The 19,727-nt window shown below is 41.1% G+C and overlaps 1 protein-coding gene across 1 annotated transcript; it reads right to left on the bottom strand.

Moving 5' to 3' along the window:
* Window positions 1-2,093: 2,093 nt before the first annotated feature.
* On the bottom strand, window positions 2,094-6,258 carry UTP23 (UTP23 small subunit processome component). Its single transcript, XM_033080900.1, has 3 exons — window positions 6,023-6,258; window positions 3,857-4,031; window positions 2,094-2,982 (listed from the first exon to the last, which is right to left on the bottom strand). Exons 1-3 carry the CDS (start codon window positions 6,208-6,210, stop codon window positions 2,596-2,598), a joined length of 750 nt encoding a protein of 249 aa, XP_032936791.1. The 5' UTR covers window positions 6,211-6,258; the 3' UTR covers window positions 2,094-2,595.
* Window positions 6,259-19,727: the final 13,469 nt, after the last annotated feature.

Raw genomic sequence — 19,727 nt, 5'->3', positions numbered from 1 at the left:
TTTTTCTCTTTAGAGCTCACTCCCTTCGTATTCCAGTTCTTCCCAATGGCAACACAACAAGTCAGTTTGTGTTCAAATGCTAAGGAAACATAGATAACTGCTGTTTTAAATTCTTTAAGGTGGGAGTCATTAGAGGACTGTTAAAATATTCTCTTTTTTTTTTACAGAAATTATGTTTGTGTCTGTTCACAGTCTTTAAAAAAAAAGTGTATTTAAGCTTTGTGTTTTAATGATACTGAAAAGGACTACTGCAAATAATTAGGGTGTTTTCTGCTCAATTTTTAAAAACAGTATTTTTAGTACTTTTTGACTCACAATGAGATTTTGATGGCGAACCAACTCTGCTGTCTTACAGCAGTGATGTCTGTGGGTGGGTTTCAGGAGGGAGAAGAAATATAAGCAATATTTATGGAGCAATGGTAAACAAAACTACATTAATATGGGACTGTGCCCGAAGAAGTGAAGGTATAGGGAAAGCTTGAGGAAGGTAATATACATCAAACAAATATGCTGCATTAAGATATTTCTAGGAGTTACTATATTTCTCCTCAGGACTCACTTCAGCAATCAATGTAGGAACACCACCACGATGAGCGTGACTGTTTTAAATTTCAATTAAAGCTTTCATCTTGACTACAGCACTCTTCTTCCCTGCTTCTGTCTCTAACAGTCTGTTCCAAAGATGCTTATGGTGTCTCATGCAGAACACTGCAGGCACAGCCTGCTCCTAGCAGCTGTGTTGTGAAGAAGGCTTGGGCTGGGGCTGCAGCAGCAGTGTCCTGTGCTGTGAGCACACAGCACACACCTCCCTGTGCTGGCCAGAGGGAGCCCTCTGCACACCTGACCCCACAGAGTCGGCTAAGACTGGCCAACTCCCATCACTTAAGCTGGTTTCTCAAACTCTGTGAAACAACAGTCTACAAAATTTGAAAAGCCAACAGAAAGCATCATACATTACAGCCATGTACCCCAGACATTTAAGAATCTGAACAGACAGTGCACAAGAACTACTTTGCAAATGCGTGATACACAGGCTGAAGAACTTAAATCCACGTAGGTCAAGAAGCAGAAAGCTTTCCTTTTAAGATTTCAGTTAAGAAGAAATGCACTGAGAAGTTACAAATCTGGCAAGAGATGACTGGGAACACTGAGGGCACACTGATGTCTCTCTCTATTGCCATTTTGGTCACTCACTTCAGGCTCTAATGCTACCAAACATTTAAGGAGGCATAGGAAGCAATACTTATTATAGAAAATCAGGTACTTGCAACCATTTTGGAAAGTCTCTCCTTGTGCTGCTTTAGGCTGGGGTAGTTAGTTTTCTTCCCAGTAGCTGTGTTTTTGGGTTTGTGCTTAAGTGTCAGGATGTTTTCGTTATTGCTGAGCAGTGCTTACACAGAATCAAGGCATTTCCTGCTTCTCACCCCACCAGTAAGTAGGCAGGGGGGACACAAGAAGCTGGAAGGGGACACATCACATTCAGCAGATGTGTGGCATCACACTCAGCAATATAAAACTGTGAAAGATGGGACAATGTTTGGAGCGGTGTTTGTCTTCCGAAGTCACCATTACACCTGATGGAGTTCAGCTTTCCTGGGGGTGGCTGAACACCTGCCTGTCCATGGGAAGCTGTGAATTAATTCATTTTTCTGCATTGCTAGTTTTGCTTTGCTTGTGTTTTGCATGCTTTGCATGGCTTTTACTTTGCTTATTAAACTGTCTTTATCTTAACCCATGAGTTCTCTCACTTCACCCTTCTGATTCTCTCCATCCCAACACAAGGGAAGTTGAGTGAATGGCTGTCTGGGGCTGAGTTCCCTGCTGGGGTTAAACCACAACCCTGCTCCAACCCAGTTCTGTTCTGTTACAGAACAGCAGAACAGTCATCAGGACCCAAGGCCCACCACCCTCAGCTGTTTGTATTCCAGGAGTCCAGCACAGCTCTGCTAATTGAGATGGCACTGGGTGCTACCAGTGCTTTGATTCAGCATTTTTAAATTGCATTTTTCCTATAAAAAAAAAAGAATAAACTACAAGTGAAATAAGCAAGACTAGAGAGAGATGACAATACAATGTCAGGAATATCAACACAATTGCAGATCCTCTGGGATTTTCTTAATATAAGATCAACACCAAGAGACATTTTGGTTGACGTGGTACTTACAGAGAAATTTAGGCTGGACATGGCTTTTGAGGACAAGCTATTGTGTTATTTTAGGTCAGTTTCATTATCTCTAACAGGCCAGTTGTAAAAACTAGTTTTATGAAGATTAGCAACCTAATATCCCACCAAAATCATATGGAAGCCAAGAAGTATTTCTAAAAACCTGCTACATAGCATGTGAATTTTAACACAAACCATGATGCTGGAGAGAATGAAATATGAGGGTTCCTATATATTTCGTCACAAACCCCTAAGTAAGAGAATAAATTATTAGGACAATAACCTGCAAATACTGAGATACAGTAATAAGCAGTACCACTTCATAAAAATAAATTTTAATATTAACAATGCAATTTCATATGACTGCATATTAATCTGTCTTTTTTTTCAAGGTTCAGTGTCCAAGTTCTGTGTTATCTACAAAGATGGGTTTATTCTCCTTCATTATTCTGCACCGACTGCAAGGCTTCTGCTTTAACTCTATTTCGTTTTCTTTTTCTTCTTTTCTTCTTTTCAGCAGAAGGCTCCTGCCCCTCCTGGGTTTTCTTCTTTTTCTTCTTCAGACAGCTGAGAGGATTGGGGCCACCTGCCCTTTTGCGTTTTCTTCTCTTTTCACCTTCTTGCTTTACTAGTCCTTCTTTTTCTTTAAGCTCCACAATACTTTGTTTTTGGTGCTCTGGAACAAGCTGATTTGTCTGCAACTTTTGAACAAATGCCAAAGATTTAGGAGAAGGTTTGTCTAGCACCATAGTGTTCTGAATAATAAAGAGGAGAGGAATGCCAGGCTTCCTTTTCACTTTGTTTGATAAGTCCTGGTCCTGCAAAATTAAATACTTTAGTCAATATTTTCAGATTAAATGGTATTTGCAATTCAAATGCGCCTACTTTTAATATAAAACTATGAAGATAAATTACATTATGAAAAAGATAAGAAACTTAATCTAGCAGATATACATGGCAGTACCTTTCAGAGCAACTAATTTCAATTTCGCTTCTAATTAGCTGTACTTCTGATGCAAAATTTACCTTTTTTCCCTGCATATATATATATATGCATACATACATTTTTTGAGGGAAAAAGTCCCAATTCACTTGTATGCAGACTACTACACCACACAAAGTAACATAATTTTTCTGTAATAAATAATTTTTAAGCTCCTGTAACTTACATAACAATAAAGAATTCTACTATAAACTATTTTATATATATTGTATATCATTTATACATGCAGTCCCAATAACAAACCCAAGAAAAAACTGTGTTTTATTTGTATAGTTATTTATTCTTTAGTTCAAAATTTCTTAAAATGGAAATTATATGGATGTTAACATTTAATTTCATTTTTCAGACTACTGTGGAAAGCAGTTCAGGGAAGGGGATGCACACATAAGCAATATGCAAATTAACAAGTTGTTTTTTACATGTCAGTAGATGGTCAGGATGTTTGTACACTTTCAGCTAAACTAAACAGCATCACAACAAAGTAAAATAAATCTACTTGTTCAAGTGAGAGAAAAGATTCCCTGCTTCATAATTGGGAAATACATTAAAGAGCAAGTAAGGCTTTACATGATTAATTCCCACAAACTATTTAAAAACCTCATAATCGAGGTTACTGCAGGCTTCTTTTTCCTTAGGTATCAAAGCATCACTTCAAAAGAAATGGAGTTGCATTTCCCATGAGCTTTTACCTGTGTAGCAATAAAGAAGTGATGAGGGTTGCCATCTTCAATCATGGAAAGTAAACAGGCTGAACCACTCACAGGATTCTTATGGTGAGAACAGTTTCGAACTTGAAATCTCTGGGCAATTAATTTTGCTCCATACAGTGCTTTCCCCAGTGATTCAAGTTCTTTTATAACACATCTGAAAATCAAAAGAGACATTAATTTTTAAACAAAAAAAAACCCTCATTTTTTTACAACAGCAAAAGGCTGATGTGAGCTACTTAGGAATGAGTAACACCCAGTTGTTCAGGCTCTATGATTTGTAAATGGTATCCAGAACTCTGAAAGTAATAGCCCATCTAAGGACATCAGCAAGGTTTCCTTGGCTGAAAACGTGATTAACCAGTAATAAAACTAAGATATATTAAATGATTTAAAAATAATTCACATCAGTGACAATGTTGTCTTTAAATTCATGTTCAGATACCACCAAGCATATGAACCACTACTTAACAAATAAAATTATCTTAAAAATTTTATTTATTTTTAAATTAACATATTATAAAACTTGAAAATTTAATTTATTTTTTTAAATGGAAATAAAAGATCTGGGAAACAACAGGCCAGTCAGTCCCACCTCTGTGCCTGGCAAGATTATGGAGCGGATCCTCCTGGAAAGTACATAAGGCATGAGGAAAACCAGGAGTTGAGTGGTGACAGCCAAAATGGTTTCATTAAGGGGAAATAATGAAAAATGGTGGCCTTCTGTGACAGAGTTACAGTGCTGATAGATAAGGAAGGGCAACAGATGTCACCCAATTGGACTTTAGCTAAGCTTTTCACACTGTTCCACACAACATCCTTGTCTTTACATTGGAGGCATGGATTTGACAGATGGGTCACTTGGTGGATGTGGACTGACTGGAGGGTTGCACTCGAAGAGCTGCAGTAAACAGTTCAATGTCCAAGTGGAGTGACAACCTCCTCAGAGGTTGGTATTGGGACCTGTTTGACATCTTTGTCAGTGACAGAGACGGTAGGACCCAGTGCACCCTCAGCAAGTTTGCCATAGACACCGAGCTGTGTGGTGCTGCTGACACTCTGGAGGGAAGGGATGCCGTCCAGAGGGGCCTGGAGAGGCTTCACATGGGTTTGTGTAACCCTGGTGAAGTTCAACAACGCCAAGTGCAAGGTCCTGTAAATATGGGTTGGTTGGTGCAACCCAAGCATAAACGGAAGAGAATGGACTGAGAGCAGCCCTGACAAGAGTGACCTGCGAGGTGTGCTGCTGGACAAGAAGCTCAACATGAGCTGGCAAAGTGAAAGCCAACTGTGTCCTGGGCTTCATCAAAAGCAGCACAGGCGAGGTGAAGAAGGGGATTCTCCTCCTACTCCACACTAGTGAGACCCCACCCGGGGTCAGGGCGAGCCAGCTCATTTCCCCCCTTTCATTACACTGGGGTGCTGTCTCAGCCACTCAGTGCTCTGACAGCACAGAAAACATGTCCATTCAGCTGGCCTGCAAGCTTCTCAAAATGACCAGATATTGCTGAAAAAAGAAGCAAGAAGTGACATTTCAACATGACAGCTTGAAACAAAACAATTCCTAAATCTTTCACAGGCAAGGATATGACTCTATACTATTTAGACATGCAGGCCAGATCCATATGCTGTTCAAGAAGGCTCTGTGTTTTCTGAGCCTAGGGTATACATCTTCCTGGTATTTTCACTACTTGCCTCCATAGTGGGCAGTGGGCTATTCTGTTATTGCAGATATACACTGTAACTGTATTTTTGTATTTTAATATATATAAATATATAATCAAGTAATAACAAAGGAATTTGAGGCAACTTCAGTATGTAGCGTGCATGGTTTATTTCCATGTCTTTGTCTAGCCCATCCTCGTCCTCCCTTGCGAACAGCTGCTTTGAAAACAACCCGGCACTGGCAGGCTGCAGCTCCAGCCAGGCAGGAACTCGCCCCAGGCCCAGGAGATCTCAGCTTGCCCCGCTCTCACCACTCCGCCAAGCAGACGCTGCGGGACCCACCCGCCCCCCCACACACAGCGGGCCTACCGCTGGCCCCGCACCTTGGGAAAGGCAGCTGGGTGTGAGGGATGCTCCCAGCTCCTGAGCTACCCTGAGCCCCAGGCCCCCCGTGCCCCGGCCCGCAGGCCGCCCCCGCCGTACCGCGTGGTGCAGAGCTGCGCGGCGCCGTCCAGGTACCCGGGCAGCTGCTCCCGGATCTGGATCTTGTTGCGAAGCGCGGCCTGGCAGAAGGTGCCGTCCAGCAGCACCTGGAAGGGCTCGCGGAACTGGAAGTTGTTCTTGTAGAAGCCCATGATCTTCTTCGCGTGTTTCTGTCTCGTCACCCCCATAGCGCCCGCGCTGCCGCCCGGAACGGCCGCGGCTGCTCCGGAAGCTGCGCCAGGCCCGGGCGGGGCCTCAGCGGAGAAACGGGACCGGCCGGGCCGGGGTTTGCTCTAGGGAGCCGGGACCGGCCGTGCTGTGCCGAGATCTGTCCCGGAGAGCCGGGACCGGTCTGGCCGTGCCGGGGTCTCCCCTGTACAGCCGGGACCGGCCGTGCCGTGCCGGGGTCTGCCCTGTACAGCCGGGACCGGCCGGGCCGTGCCGGGGTCTCTCCTGTACAGCCGGGACCGGCCGGGAAGCTGCCCCATCCCCGGAGGGTCCCGCCTGCCCGTCCAGCCCTGCCCACGGGTGACCTCAGGGCTGGTTCATTCCCCCTTGTTCTGTGGTGCTGTGCTGGGTTCTGCTGCTTGCTAAGATCAGAAATGCCGAGTTTTCTGGTTTTGCGAGTTCACTGATAAAATTACAGTTGCTGTCGCAGAGACTGTAGTTTAATCACACATCAGAATACAGAATCACAGAATCAATTCGGCTGGAAAAGCCCTCTGGGGTCACCGAGTCGAGCTTAGGATCCAACACCACTCTGGCAACCAGACCATGGCACTGAGTGCCCTGCTGTCTTCAGCATCTCCAGACGGTGATTCCACCTCCTCCCCGGCAGTCCATTCCAATGTCTAATCGCCCTTTCTGATACGAAATTTCACCTTATGTCCAATCTAAACCTCTCCTGGCACAGCTTAACACTACATTCTCTCATCCTGACACTTGTTACCTGGAAGACTTAGGAATATTTAGGAAGGCTTAGTCAGTGCCCGTTTATATTGTTTGCCTGTATTGGCTACATCAATCTAAGTTCAATGTGCACAAAACCGAAATTTAAAAGCATATATTCTACATTGTAATTATTTTATTTCCATGACAATTTAATTGCACTGCAATCTGGTGATGCAGCTGTCATTGAAAAAGTGTGAAAACTCCTCCCTGACCAACACAAAACATGAACATACCAGACACCTGGCATTAAGAATCCAAACTTAATGCCCCTGTTCAGGTAAGCAAGAGGATGTGATACTTTAATACCATCATGATGATACTTGGAGATATCTGTCTTGCTGTGCAGGGTCCACAGGAGATATTTTTCTACCTAGGACAACTGTACTGCAAGCAAAATCATAGCAAGCACCTGCCAGTTTATTGTAATCAGTCAGGCTGCTCTAAGGTCATTTAAGCAAATACCCAGCTGTCATATTGGCCTTTTTGCTAGCAAATAGACATGGAAAATAAGTGCTTCTAAGCAAGTTAATTAGTGTCAAGAGAAAGGGAAAAATAAAGGATTTCATTACTATTCTAGAAATTCAAATGTTTACATGGGAAATTATTTTAAAGCACTTAGGATGAAAAGTGCAAAGAACAGGTGATTGAGAATATTTTCCATGGATCCAATTGTGCTGTTGACAGTATTTTTCTACCATTAAATCCTCCTTTCCAACAGTCTTCAGGGACCAGTTGTGTGTGCTCCTGAGTATCATGGACATACATGGATTCATGCCTTATTAGGAGCTGGGTGACATGTCGAATTCATTATTAAACATAGTCTTATATATAAAAGTCTTCATGAAACTTCAGTCCTGTAGCTGATGTGTTTCCATAATGCCATGATGATCCAGTTCTCCCGTCTAACTGCACAGTTTCATTATTGATGATAGACAAAAACATTCAGCAAGACTCCAAAGTAAAACCTTACTAGAGGAATTATTTTTTCTTCAAGTATGTTTTTGCTTGTTCATTTTTGCATTCTGTGTGTGTGATGACAACTAAGTAACTGCCCAAACACAGGCACTTATTTCATGTTAAGAACACATTCCACACCTTTCAGCTAGAATGAGGAATCTCCAGTGATAACAGCTGCTGTTACAGAATGGAGATAAAAATGAAAAACAAGTAAATAAGACTTGAACTAGTTTTTGAACTAAGTGCAAAGTGAGATATAGTCCAGAGTAGGGTGTTAAATAGCATTGTGATGAGATACTGTTCCCCTGGTAAATAGTATCATCACAGACAAGTTGTAATGCAGTTGGTATAGTGGAATACGTTTGAGAGCCTTGAGAGGCTGCCTAGACGGTGTTAAAGGAATAAAGTAGGTATTTATTAAAAAGGCCTTCAAAAGATACACCTTGGGCAGTACAAGAGCTTGGCTGTGGGTCCACCCATGATGGACGGTGTGTGACGAGTTTTCACAATTTGGTAAGTTTTGGTCCATTTACATATTTGGGTTACTTGTCCAGTTACAGCTTCAGGTTGTGCAGTCCCATCCGCCCAGACTGCTCTCCTCAATTCCCTCTTGTTTACCCTTTTTGGGCCTGAAGCTGCAACGGTGTCCTTGGTTCTTAGGCTGGGAAAGGATTTTTTTGTGTAACTAAACTGTGAAGAGAACTTGCTATATGAAGTTCAGAGTCATGCAGTAATGCAGTAGAGAATCTGGAAAATAGGAAAGCTAGAACTTAAGGCATGGCTTAGCAGGCAAAATGCAGCACAGATTTCTCCTTCTTCATTGGTCAGAAGATGGCATTAATTGGATGATAAACTGCTTTCAGTACAATTATGTAAATTGTATTTCACATGTATGCAATTCTTTTAAAATTTATTTTTGATAAATTAAAAATATTAAAAATAATGTCTATAAGATAGTATAGCAGTGCAGAGAAGTACAGTTCTTTTAACATTTTTGTTTCATATATTGACAGTATTTTGCATAAACTAAAATTCACCATATTTCTTTCAAGTTCAATTATTTTACTATTCCTATGACCCATATGTAAAGCAGATTTTAAAAAAAATAAACCTAGGGATCTTATGAGAGGTGTTGAATCCAGACATCTCTGGTACCTGAGGTTTGTTGCTTCTGGCTGTTGAAATCCATCCATGTATACCCTCTGGACTCAGCAGGATTCTTATGCTCCCATGTGTCCTGGACAAGCGTGGCACACACAGAAGACACTAACAGAGCCAGCCACAGAACTCTACCAGAAATGACACATAATGCAAGTTCAGAGAGTGAAGTCCTGTTCCCCCTCTCCATCTCAACAGGATTGAAATGCCCAGGTGATCACCCACACACCCTCACTCCCTGTACTCACCAGAACACCCTCAGTCACAAATCCCTATGGCCCCTTGGTCTGTCTGATGCCTGTGCCTGGACCCTGCCTCTCCCTTGCATGTATGTGTGTCTCCTGCTCACTGGCTAGTCCAGTTTAAATCTGATAGCAGATCACACATCCACAGGATTAAATTCACTGGGGCAGGATATTTAGGTGCAAAAGAAAATTTAGAAACTAGCTTCATAAAAAGACAGGACTAGTTGCTGTGATCAGGAGGAGAGCTCTGTAAGACAAATGTACTGAATGCTGCTAGCTCACATGTGAGTCCTTTGCATCTCTTTTTCCCATGTGTCTTCCTAGATCCTCCCTGATCCTTCCTCTCCCTGCCTTTGGCCTTTGTGAACATCCCATAGAAAATTTTGCAGACTCCTGCTGATGTCCCATAAGAAATTTTGCCCAGTCCTATACACTCCTTGAAATATCTTGTGGTACTCATGGATAATGATGTTTTCCCATTCTTACCAGAGACAAAACTCAGAGAATCCCTATTCAAAGTGTCTTCCTGAGCAGCTCCTTTAATGGCCTCAAAAATTCTGCTATTCACTCCACCTACTTACCATCTACTTATTCAGCAAATTTTTTGCACCTGTGTGTGTTTCATGTATCACTTGCCCTCTTGTCTTTTATACTGAGCAAACAGACTGAACCAGATGCTTTAGCATTCCACATACCCTTCAAAGCCTGTAAGGAGAATATCAAAGCTTCTCATAAAGCTCAGGGGAAGGTTATGTTTTAGAAATTTCTAGCCAATGTATTTTTAATTTAGAAGTTTAATCAATTACCTGGCTGCACCACCAAAATAATTTGAGTTTGTGGTTTTGAGTGTTCTATTGTTTTAGGGGGTTTGGTGGTTTTAGGTTTTGTTTGTCTTTTGTCCATTTTTTGGTTTTGTTTGGTTTTGTTTTGTTTATTTTATTTGGTTTTGTTTTGGGATTTGTTGGTTGGTTGGGTTTTGTTTGGGTTTTTTTTTAAGTGAGCATTTTACTGAAGAACTAACAAACCACTTGTGTCTTCAGTAGCCTGCCTACCAGCAGTGTCATTGCAGAAGGGAGCCTGAGGAGGAATGTGGAGGTTGTGTTAACATTACCTTATTAATGTGACTTGCTTTGTCCAAAGAAAGGAAACAGAATTTGAATGGGGAGCTGAAATACAAGTCCTGTTTTGTGCCAGACAGGATATAGGTTTCTGGGTACAGTTCTGACAAAACAGTTCCTTTATCTTTATCAATAATATTAATAGCCAGTAGGTAAATAGACAATATTTATGAAAAAAGGTGTCACTGAAGAAGGAGACTTTCTTTCTCTATCCAAAGTGGGAGGAGATTTTCATGCTGAAGTTCCCAAGCCTGTGCAGGCATCACAAGAAGCTGGGTTTCACCAGGCACACTGCACACAAAATGTCCTCCAGCAGAAAATCAGCTCTTTGCAGAGCAGACTATCTCTTGGCATAAATGAGTTCAGCTCTGGTTTTGAGTGCTAGGTAATGCAGTAGTAGAATTAAATAACAAAATTGCTGTGACATGGATTACTTGAAGTGAAAGCTGTTCTTTATCAAAGGAGCTTTGATGTAGGCCTAGTAACAAGGATTTCCCTTAATAGCTGGCACTTGTCAAAGGCTTGTAGCTTGTTGAGAAAATAGCTGCTGGTTCCTCCAAAGTTGTCTTGTGTCAGACCTTTTTAATCTGAATATGTTGCTTTGGGCAAATGTGCTGAGTGGTTATCTGCAGTATGTCTTAGCACTGTGCTTAAATATGAGAAACAAACTAATTTACAAAAAAAGAAAAGGGTAAGATTTTCTATTTCAACGTTAAAAAAACCAAACTGTAATAAACACAGGCCATAAAACATTGTTGGAGTTTATCTTATTTTCCTAGGTATATTTTTTATTTATTTTTCTGAGGTATGTGTAGGCCATAGAAGAATATTCAGATGCATTTACTGCTAAATTCTATTTTCCAGAATGTATATTATTCATTGCTGGCCCTTCCTTTCATTGCCTTGAGGCTGGTATTGAGCTTTTGAATTTTAGTTTTCATCATGTGCATCCTTCTTTTACAGTGCCTGTTTTTCTGATATTTCATGGGAATGCAGTATCTGGATTTATAATAACCATGGCTGTGACAAATTCTGTTTTTCTTTCATGGATTTGTATGATTTCAGCAGATAAGAATTTTGTGTATGACAAAGTTTTCTACTTTTCTCACTCTACCTTTACTGTAGCTAGAAATTTATTTCTGGCTTAAATACCATAACAGCCAATCACTGTATGTTCCATATTAACTATCTTTTAAATTGTGTATAAGAGGCATTCATTAATGTAGAGATCAGCATATTTAGTTTCACAAGGGTAAGAAATAAAATACAGAAAGTATCAATGCAGGTTTAAGTGACTGTTTATAGTAGCATGTATTTTGACAATGCTCTGCTGAACAAAGATTTTGCAGGCAACTTTACCTTTCTTACTAGAGCAGAAAGAAATTATAGGGATGAAAATAACCAGTGGGATTCTTGACAGTTTTTCAAATGTTAAACCAGCTTTGCTTTTCTTTTGACCTTGAGCTGAATTCACATGAAAAAATGAAGAGAATCAGATCTTATCCAATGTAACTAAACTTTTGGAATAGATACACATCTCTGATGCACATCATTTAGTTTATGCAGCATTTTTGGTTGATGCTGCTCTTTAAGATGTACATGTTAAACAGCAGTTTTCATGCCCTTGTAAGGACACACAAGGACACTGTTTTGGAGCAGCCTTCCCTCCTTGCACTGTTCCTCAAGACCTGCACCGGTTAGCTGCCATTCTGCACCACGTGTGCCATACTGCACTACTGCTCCCTCTGAACTCACAGCCTCAAGCAGCCCTTGAAGGATCTAAAAGTGCCATAATGTAGAAAAATGGGAAGCCTTAATGGAGTACCCAGAACTGGAATTGTAACTTCAGTTTGCAAATTGTGAAGAGCACAGGAGAGAGGAAGATACCTTGCCAAACCCTGACTATCCTATACCTGATGTGCGAGGTAGGTAGAGGGGAGGAACAGTGATGCTTTACACCTCATCTCCTCTTGTGCCTATTGCTTCATTTCAAGCAGAACATCCCTCTCCCACTTTTACTATTTCTGATACAAAGTACATATAAGTCCACTTTAATTTTCTTGAACACCTACCTACATGGTCTTACCTTGGAGATGACAGGAAGCTCAGAAGACATAAAACATTTTGGATTTTTTGTATGCTTATTTCGGTTTCCTCAGTTCTTGTTCTCCTTAGAGAAGGTTGTTTTATTCATCATGGGTTGGCTTGTGTGTCATCAAGAATCAGAAGGGTCAATTAATTGACTGATTGATTGATTATGAAGAGAAGGCTGAACAAATTGACATCAAAAGAGAAATTATGTGGGAAGCCTACCTACAACAGGAAATTAACTTATGGCCAAAATTCTGATTTATGCCAGAGAACTCAATTCAGTCGCCTGAGATACTATATATATATCTTTTCACCTTTTCATTGATTTCAGGGAGAAATGAGTTTACTGAGAACAGAAAAGTGGAATTTTTACAGTGTGGTAATAAATCATACATGCTCCCTTACACATACATAATTTTCTAACTTGATACTCTAGAAAGAGTCTACCTCTGCTTAGAAACATACAGTAACTTTGTGAAATGCATTGTCTTTGTTTTACAGGCCAAAATTAGCACTTAAAATGTCTGAGTTTGTTTTATCAAATGCATTTTCAATTAGGCAATTTTATTGTTAATTCCTTCGTCATTTTTTTGTTCCTGTTAGCTGTATGCTAATGGATTTGAGGTGCTGTAGTAAATGATTCATTAATAATAAAAAATACCTATAAACACTTGAACCAAAAAGTTAGTAAGAATAGAAGATAACTAAAAACACTTATTGGAAAACCTCTATTGAAAAAAAGCTGAGAAAAAAGGTTGAGTGGTGATAAAAACCCCAAAATTTCCCAAGGAAAGAGCTTATATTTTTAAATATTTCCTTCACATGCAGAAATACCTTATTATGCTACTGTCCATTTTTTAAAATATAATGCTTATACTTCTAGTCCAGTAAATGCTAAAAGGTTGCCTGTGTAAATGAATGCCTGAAACCTTCCATGGCCTCTGAAAACTCCATTCTTATGGAAAAGTAATTGAATTTTCCAAGTTTAGATTCTAGTCCCGTAGTTCCTTATTGCATTTGATGTTTGTCCCTGGGGGTTTCTATACTGTTGCAGCTCCCACTTTTACCATTTTTCTATCATTCCTGTAACTTATTACTTCCGTTTCCTACTTCAAATTAAAAAAAAAAAAAAAAAAGAACAAAAACCAACCAACAAAAATAAAACCAATTCCTTCACTTTGATTGTCTTGAAGACAATTAGAAAGAAAATGTGAAATACACCTCAGCACTGGTATCATTAACTTCTAAAATCACAACTAGCCTCGTGAGAAATAACAGTAATTAAAAATCCATCTGCACAAAATGCCCATGCATTTATGTAGCCTGATCTTAAATTTTCCCATTGAGCTCCTCTGTGAAACATCAGAACCTGACATTTGAGAAGGTGATTATTTATCAGTGAAACAGAATGTTGTAGATGCTGTAGAAATAAGTATGCAAAGGTCCTGACTTCAGTGAGTTGCAGCTGGTGATCAGTGATACCTGCACAAATTTGGAAAGGCATGCTGCCTCATTTATCAGGGAGAACCTACCTTAACATGGGTTGGTATGCTTGGTGATATTTTGTTTCTTTTTTGTCTTAAATTGCTGTGGTTAACAGGACACAAACAGCTGAAACTCTTGAATCACACAAGGCCTATACACAAGGCTGCTTCCTGAGGCTGGTGTTTGGATTTGGAATTGCCCTGCATGTGGCAGACACTGCTGCTGTACATAACTACAGTTCTAGGTTCTGTACTGTTACAGAGGCATGCACCTGGCAAAACTGCATCTGCTGGTGAGACATGAGGGTCCCTGTTACATCTTTCGGAGGACAACAAAGGAAACAAACAGGAAACAAAGGAATGAAAAGAACGAGCATTTAAGAGACCTTGTCTGTTCCATGGCTTTGGAAATGTTATTCACAAGTCTTGTTGCCATCCTTCTGTAATTCCCCCATGCTGGAGGATGAGAGCTGAGTAGGTGTTTGGCTGTTGGCCAGGGTCAACCCACCACAGATACCTTCACAGATACAGAGGAACTTCTTGTCATTAGAATTTCCACTCTCCCAAATGGATATGAGAGTGACATGTAAAGGAGAGGCTCCTATCAAAAAGTGTCCTGTGAATTAGAAAGGGATTTCAAAAGGAGCAGAAGCCATGCCAAGCAGAATTATGAAGAATAGCTTCATACTTGAAAATGAGGATTAAGTACAGCCTTAAAATCACCACACTCCTCCCAAATACAAGCCTCACTTTACGTGGAAAAATGTTGGATTCTTGCTTCATTTATAAGCAATGCACTGGCCTGCTGAGGCAGTGTAGGCATATTCCTTTTGTGGCACAGTGAAAAAGGTCACCAAAGTATTCATACAGAGATGTGCCACAAGTCTGTGTTTCCCCATGTTTGAAAGCTTGAGCCCGACTACATCACCTCTTTCAGAATATCAAGATTTTCTGAACTTGAAACTTCTGTAAACTGTAAGATATTACAAGGCAATTTTAATTTGTGTTAGGAGAATCTTTTGCCACTGAGTTTTAGAGATTATTTTGCTGGAAATAATTATTTATTTTTTAACATAATTAATGTTGATTTAGGCAAGTCTAGTTATTTGTGCAAGTTTGTATTTGGGTGTTGTTATGTCTCAGTGCAAGTACAGACTGCTATGTGTATCCTAAGTGGTTCTTCCCTATTCCTCTACATTTTGTGATAATGAAATTAAAGTATTCATTATGCTTATAAATACTTGGAATTGCTGAGAGTGCAGGGAAGAAAAACACAGAATTCAGACATGACCTATTTACCAAGTGGTAACAAGTCATTGCAGGCTAGCCCATCTCTGGTGCGTGGTGTTAGCCTGCAGCATACACAAATGAAAATTCAAGTTGGTTTAGCCCTTAAGGTAAAGTCAGTCTGATGATTTGGGAAGGGATTATATCTTTGAACCCTAATCAGATAATTTCTATTTAGTAACTCTAGTTTTGCTCATAGCCCTGATACGGGGCAGAGGTGCTTTGGGGGATATGACACATCTCAGTTTCACCAAGGTTTTAACTTAAACAGGACTGGGGAATTAAAGAGTTTTGGTTGGTTCCAGCTGTTTTTTGATTTAGAGTATAATTTAAAAATGATTAATGGATATTGTGCACTACTTGAATTTTCTAAAGTATTTTGTGATGAAATTCTTCTGTTTTGTGGTTTTCCTGAGTAGCTTGGGCAACATTTCTAAATTCTTCACACTGAACATCCTTTTTGTGGCCTCCTTTCCAAGAATTTGGAATTTTCAATGGTGAAATTTTTATAGCCTCTTGCCTCCAGTGATTTCATATGCTTTATAGAGTAGAAAGTTGATATTTGTTTTTCATTTTTCATGTTAATCATAATTAACAAAATTGACTCAATTATTCTGGCAGTACATTAAGTAGTGAGTCCTATGCCAGTCCCTTGAATAGGGATATTTTGCATGCCCACAGCAATATTTCTGAACATGGTGTTGTTCTGTGCTGTAGCTACTTGTTGGGGTTTTTTGGGGGTTCTTTTTTTTTGATTGGTGGGTTGATATTTTTGTTGTTGTTTATTTGTTTGTTTGGTTGGTTTGGTTTGTTTGTTGCTATTGTTGTTTGTTTTTTTTTAAATTACATTGACTTTATGTTCAAAAAGCTTCATAGCCCAGGATAATATATCACATTAGTATTATCCCAGGAGTTTTCATTCTTTTTCAGACCCCTAAGAATTTGCCAGTGATAAAGCACTGTGCATTTACTGTCAGAAGATAGGTTTTTTCTCTTCAACAACATTTTTTAAGTATTCCACAGATCTCCAGCAGTGCATAGATGGGAGCTAAAAATTACTATATTGCCACACTACTACTTCCTACTCTTTGTTTTCTTTAATTAAAACTCTTTGATCAGATTTAGTTTAACAAGGGCAAGTGCTGGATTCTGTACCTGGGACAGGGCAGCCCTGGCTGTTTGTACAGACTGGGGAATGAGAGGCTGGAGAGCAGTGCCATGGAAAGGGACCTGGGGGTTGATGTCAAGATGACCATGAGCCAGCAGAGCCCTGTCAGCCAGCAGGGCCAACCCTGTTCTGGGGACATCAGGCACAGCATCACAGCCAGGCAGGGCAGGGGATTGTCCTGCTCTGCTCTGCAATGGGGCAGCCCCACCTCGAGTGCTGGGGGCAGCTTTGGGAGCCACAATATAAAAAATATATTAAACCATTAAAGAACATCCAAAGGAGGGTAACCAAGGTGATGAAGGATGTCGAGGAAATGCTTTATGAGGAACAGCTGAGGTCAATTGGTCTGTTCAGCCTGGAGAAGACTGAGGAGAGACCTCATCACAGTTTACAACTTCCTCAGGAAGGGAAGTGGAGGGGCAGGTACAGATCTCTCCACCCTCATGACTTGTGACAGCACTTGAGGAAACAGCATGAAGCTGAGTCAGGGGAAGTTTGGGCTGGATATCAGGAAAAGGTTCTTCACCCAGAGGGTGGTTGGGCACTGGAACAGCCCCCCAGGGAAGTGGTCACAGCATGAAACCTGACAGAGCTCAAGAGGCATTGGGACAACACTCTCACACACATGGTGTGAGTCTTGGGGAAGTCTTGTGCAGGGCCAGGACTCGATGATCCTGATGGGTTCCTTCCAACTCAACATATTCTGTGATTCTATGATTGTATTATATTGTAAATTAAAACTGGATATTCATGTTAATATTACAGGTAAGTGCAATAATAATATTAAACAACTTCATTCTCTAGAAAAACTTAAAAAGACGATGCCAGTGGGAGTGCAGCCTTCAGTCATGGAAATGTAAGGGCAGGACTCAAATTTTCAACACCTACATGATGGCTGAGCTTGCTGGCCACAGCACACCGCCCTGAAGCTCGGGGTTGTTATTGCATCAGCCTCTCTGCAAACTGCTTGTAGAAAAACCCCTAATCCCACTGCACATGCACTTCAGTCTCTTTGGGGCACAAGGCACAGTTGAGCTCAGTGATGCTGCCATTCTGAACTTCCTCTTCAATCTCCATTTAAGATTTATTTTCCCAATGGAAAATGTAAAGTGGGATTCATTATACCCTGCTTTAGACATCAATCACAAGGTGTCCTTAGCAGAGCTGGGTGTCCAGATTTCTTGTTGCAGTCAATGCAGTTCTAGTCAGTGACATCAGTGGCATTTAGGATATGTTTTGCCTTGCTGGGATGATTATTATATTAGATTCTTTGCTTGAATTTGTTCCAGCACCAATGCAAGCAACTGATAGGGACTGTTCTAAGTGATGTTAGAATCATTTTATTGAAACAGGCAAATACTGGGTCAGTGTCTGCAGGCAAATACAGATACATTTTAATATTGGTGTTGATAAATATATTCCTCACCCTTAATTAGAAATTACTGTTAACTACATTCTTGAAAAGGTATATTTTTATGAAGTCACATATTTGGCATAGTGTGAACAGATTTGGGGGGTTTGTAGGGCTGCATTTCACAGCCTCTTGGATTTTTCAGAAGGAATGTGAAGAGTAGAGTTTGAAATTAAATTTTAAAAAACCACACAAACCCCCCCACCTCAAAAAAAAAGAGCAGAAAAGCAAAACCAACTGTTTTAATGCAACACGAATTTGTTCCTGAGAATTGCATGAGAAGTTAATAGTTCAGGGATTTGTGTAATGCTAAGATTTTTCACTGATTTCTTGTTATTCACACTCAGGATGGATATATTCACATCACTTCACAGCAGTTTGCTTGTTGTAAATATAATACACAAAGCTTTTCCCTTTGGGTTAGGGAAAAGGAGGCTCTAGGGGGACCCTTATTGCTTTCTACATCTCCCTGAAAGAAACAAGGTTCTTTCACCCAGTGTGCAAGAGGCCCAATCCACACAGAGTTGAGGTATTTGATTTATTTACAGTTTTGTGCAGAAAAGGGTGCTGGGTGCCAAATCCCACAAAGCCAGCATGACTACCAAAACTTTTCACTATGTATGCATTTTGCAAGGGCACTAATGTTCATTTGTTAGAATCTCTTATTAATTCGTGTTCTATCTTTCATTGGTTAATGATTCTCTTGCTTCTCATGTTAATTAGTCTGCATGCTAAGGTCTTCTCTTCCTGTGAGTTGGTGGGTTTCTTGAGGCAATGATTTTCCACTGCTGGAATTATCTTTTACCGCACGGGAGCAGGATTCAGCACAGCTGTGGAGTTGTCCTTCTTAGTTTCTTCCTTATCTTGGGGGTTCTGCCAGATGTCCTTGTGGGGCATACATTCTGCATTCTTTGTGTCCACTGTCAGTGGCATATCCTTCTTCCCAAGCTCTTTTTTAACCTTCCCCTAGGTCTCAGATTATTGAAGCATATCCAGCACTAAACCTTAACAAGGCAAAGGGGATTTTTTCTTTCTAATGCCTGGACATCACTTAGACCTTGTTAGCTGCTATCTAATTCATAGATTAAGTCTCCTTTCTTGTTGATTAGGCTTGAAGGTATACAAGGATCACATGTCAAAGAACATCTTAAAAACTTTTTTTACATATTCCACATTCTGGAACTAAAGAAGGTTGTAGCCAGATGGAGGTTGGCCTCATCTCCCAGGGAAGTAGTGATGACAGGATGACAGAGGACATGGCCTCACGCTGTACCACGGGAGGTTTAGGCTAGACATCGGGAAGAATTTCTTCACAGAAAGGGCAATTGAACACTGGAATGGGCTGCCCAGGGAGTGGAGGCAGCATCAATGGAAGTATTCAAGAAATGCCGGGATGTGGCACTTAGTGACATGGCTTAGGTGACAAGGTGGTGTTCGGTCGCGGGGCTGGACTCGATCATCTTGGAAGCTTTTTTCCAATGTAAATGATTCTGTGATTCTGTGTCGAGGAAAGCTGGCAGGGAAGGCTCTCTTCGCTCGTCCCATGCTGGGTGATCTGGGACAAGGCACAGAGCACAAGGGACAGTGCACAGAGCACAAGGGACCAGGCACAGAGCACAGGGATAGTGTACAGAGCACAAGGGACAGTGCACAGGGCACAAGGGACCCGGCACAGGGCACCGTCTCTGCAGGAACACCCGGGCCCGCGAGGCCGATCCGGGCCCGGCCCGGAGCCCTGAGGCGGCACCGCGCAATGCCGGACCCCGCGCGCCCCCCGCCGCGTTCCGCCCGGGGCCATTTGGCCGCGCACCGCCCCGGCCGCGCCGCCGCTTCCG

Source organism: Catharus ustulatus, chromosome 1 (assembly GCF_009819885.2).
Source record: "Catharus ustulatus isolate bCatUst1 chromosome 1, bCatUst1.pri.v2, whole genome shotgun sequence".
Classification (NCBI taxonomy): Eukaryota; Metazoa; Chordata; class Aves; order Passeriformes; family Turdidae; genus Catharus; species Catharus ustulatus.
The sequence above is the reverse complement of the archived record's forward strand: the minus strand, read 5'-3'. Positions and strand labels throughout refer to the sequence as shown.

What these genes read in the sequence shown, in the direction of transcription:
- UTP23 (XM_033080900.1), bottom strand. Translation starts at nt 6,210, where the DNA reads ATGGGGGTGACGAGACAGAAACACGCGAAGAAGATCATGGGCTTCTAC. An exon ending in GCGCAGCTCTGCACCACGCG is followed by an intron (nt 4,032 to 6,022) that starts GTACGGCGGGGG and finishes TTTGATTTTCAG; the next exon opens with ATGTGTTATAAAAGAACTTG. An exon ending in ACTTCTTTATTGCTACACAG is followed by an intron (nt 2,983 to 3,856) that starts GTAAAAGCTCAT and finishes TTAATTTTGCAG; the next exon opens with GACCAGGACTTATCAAACAA.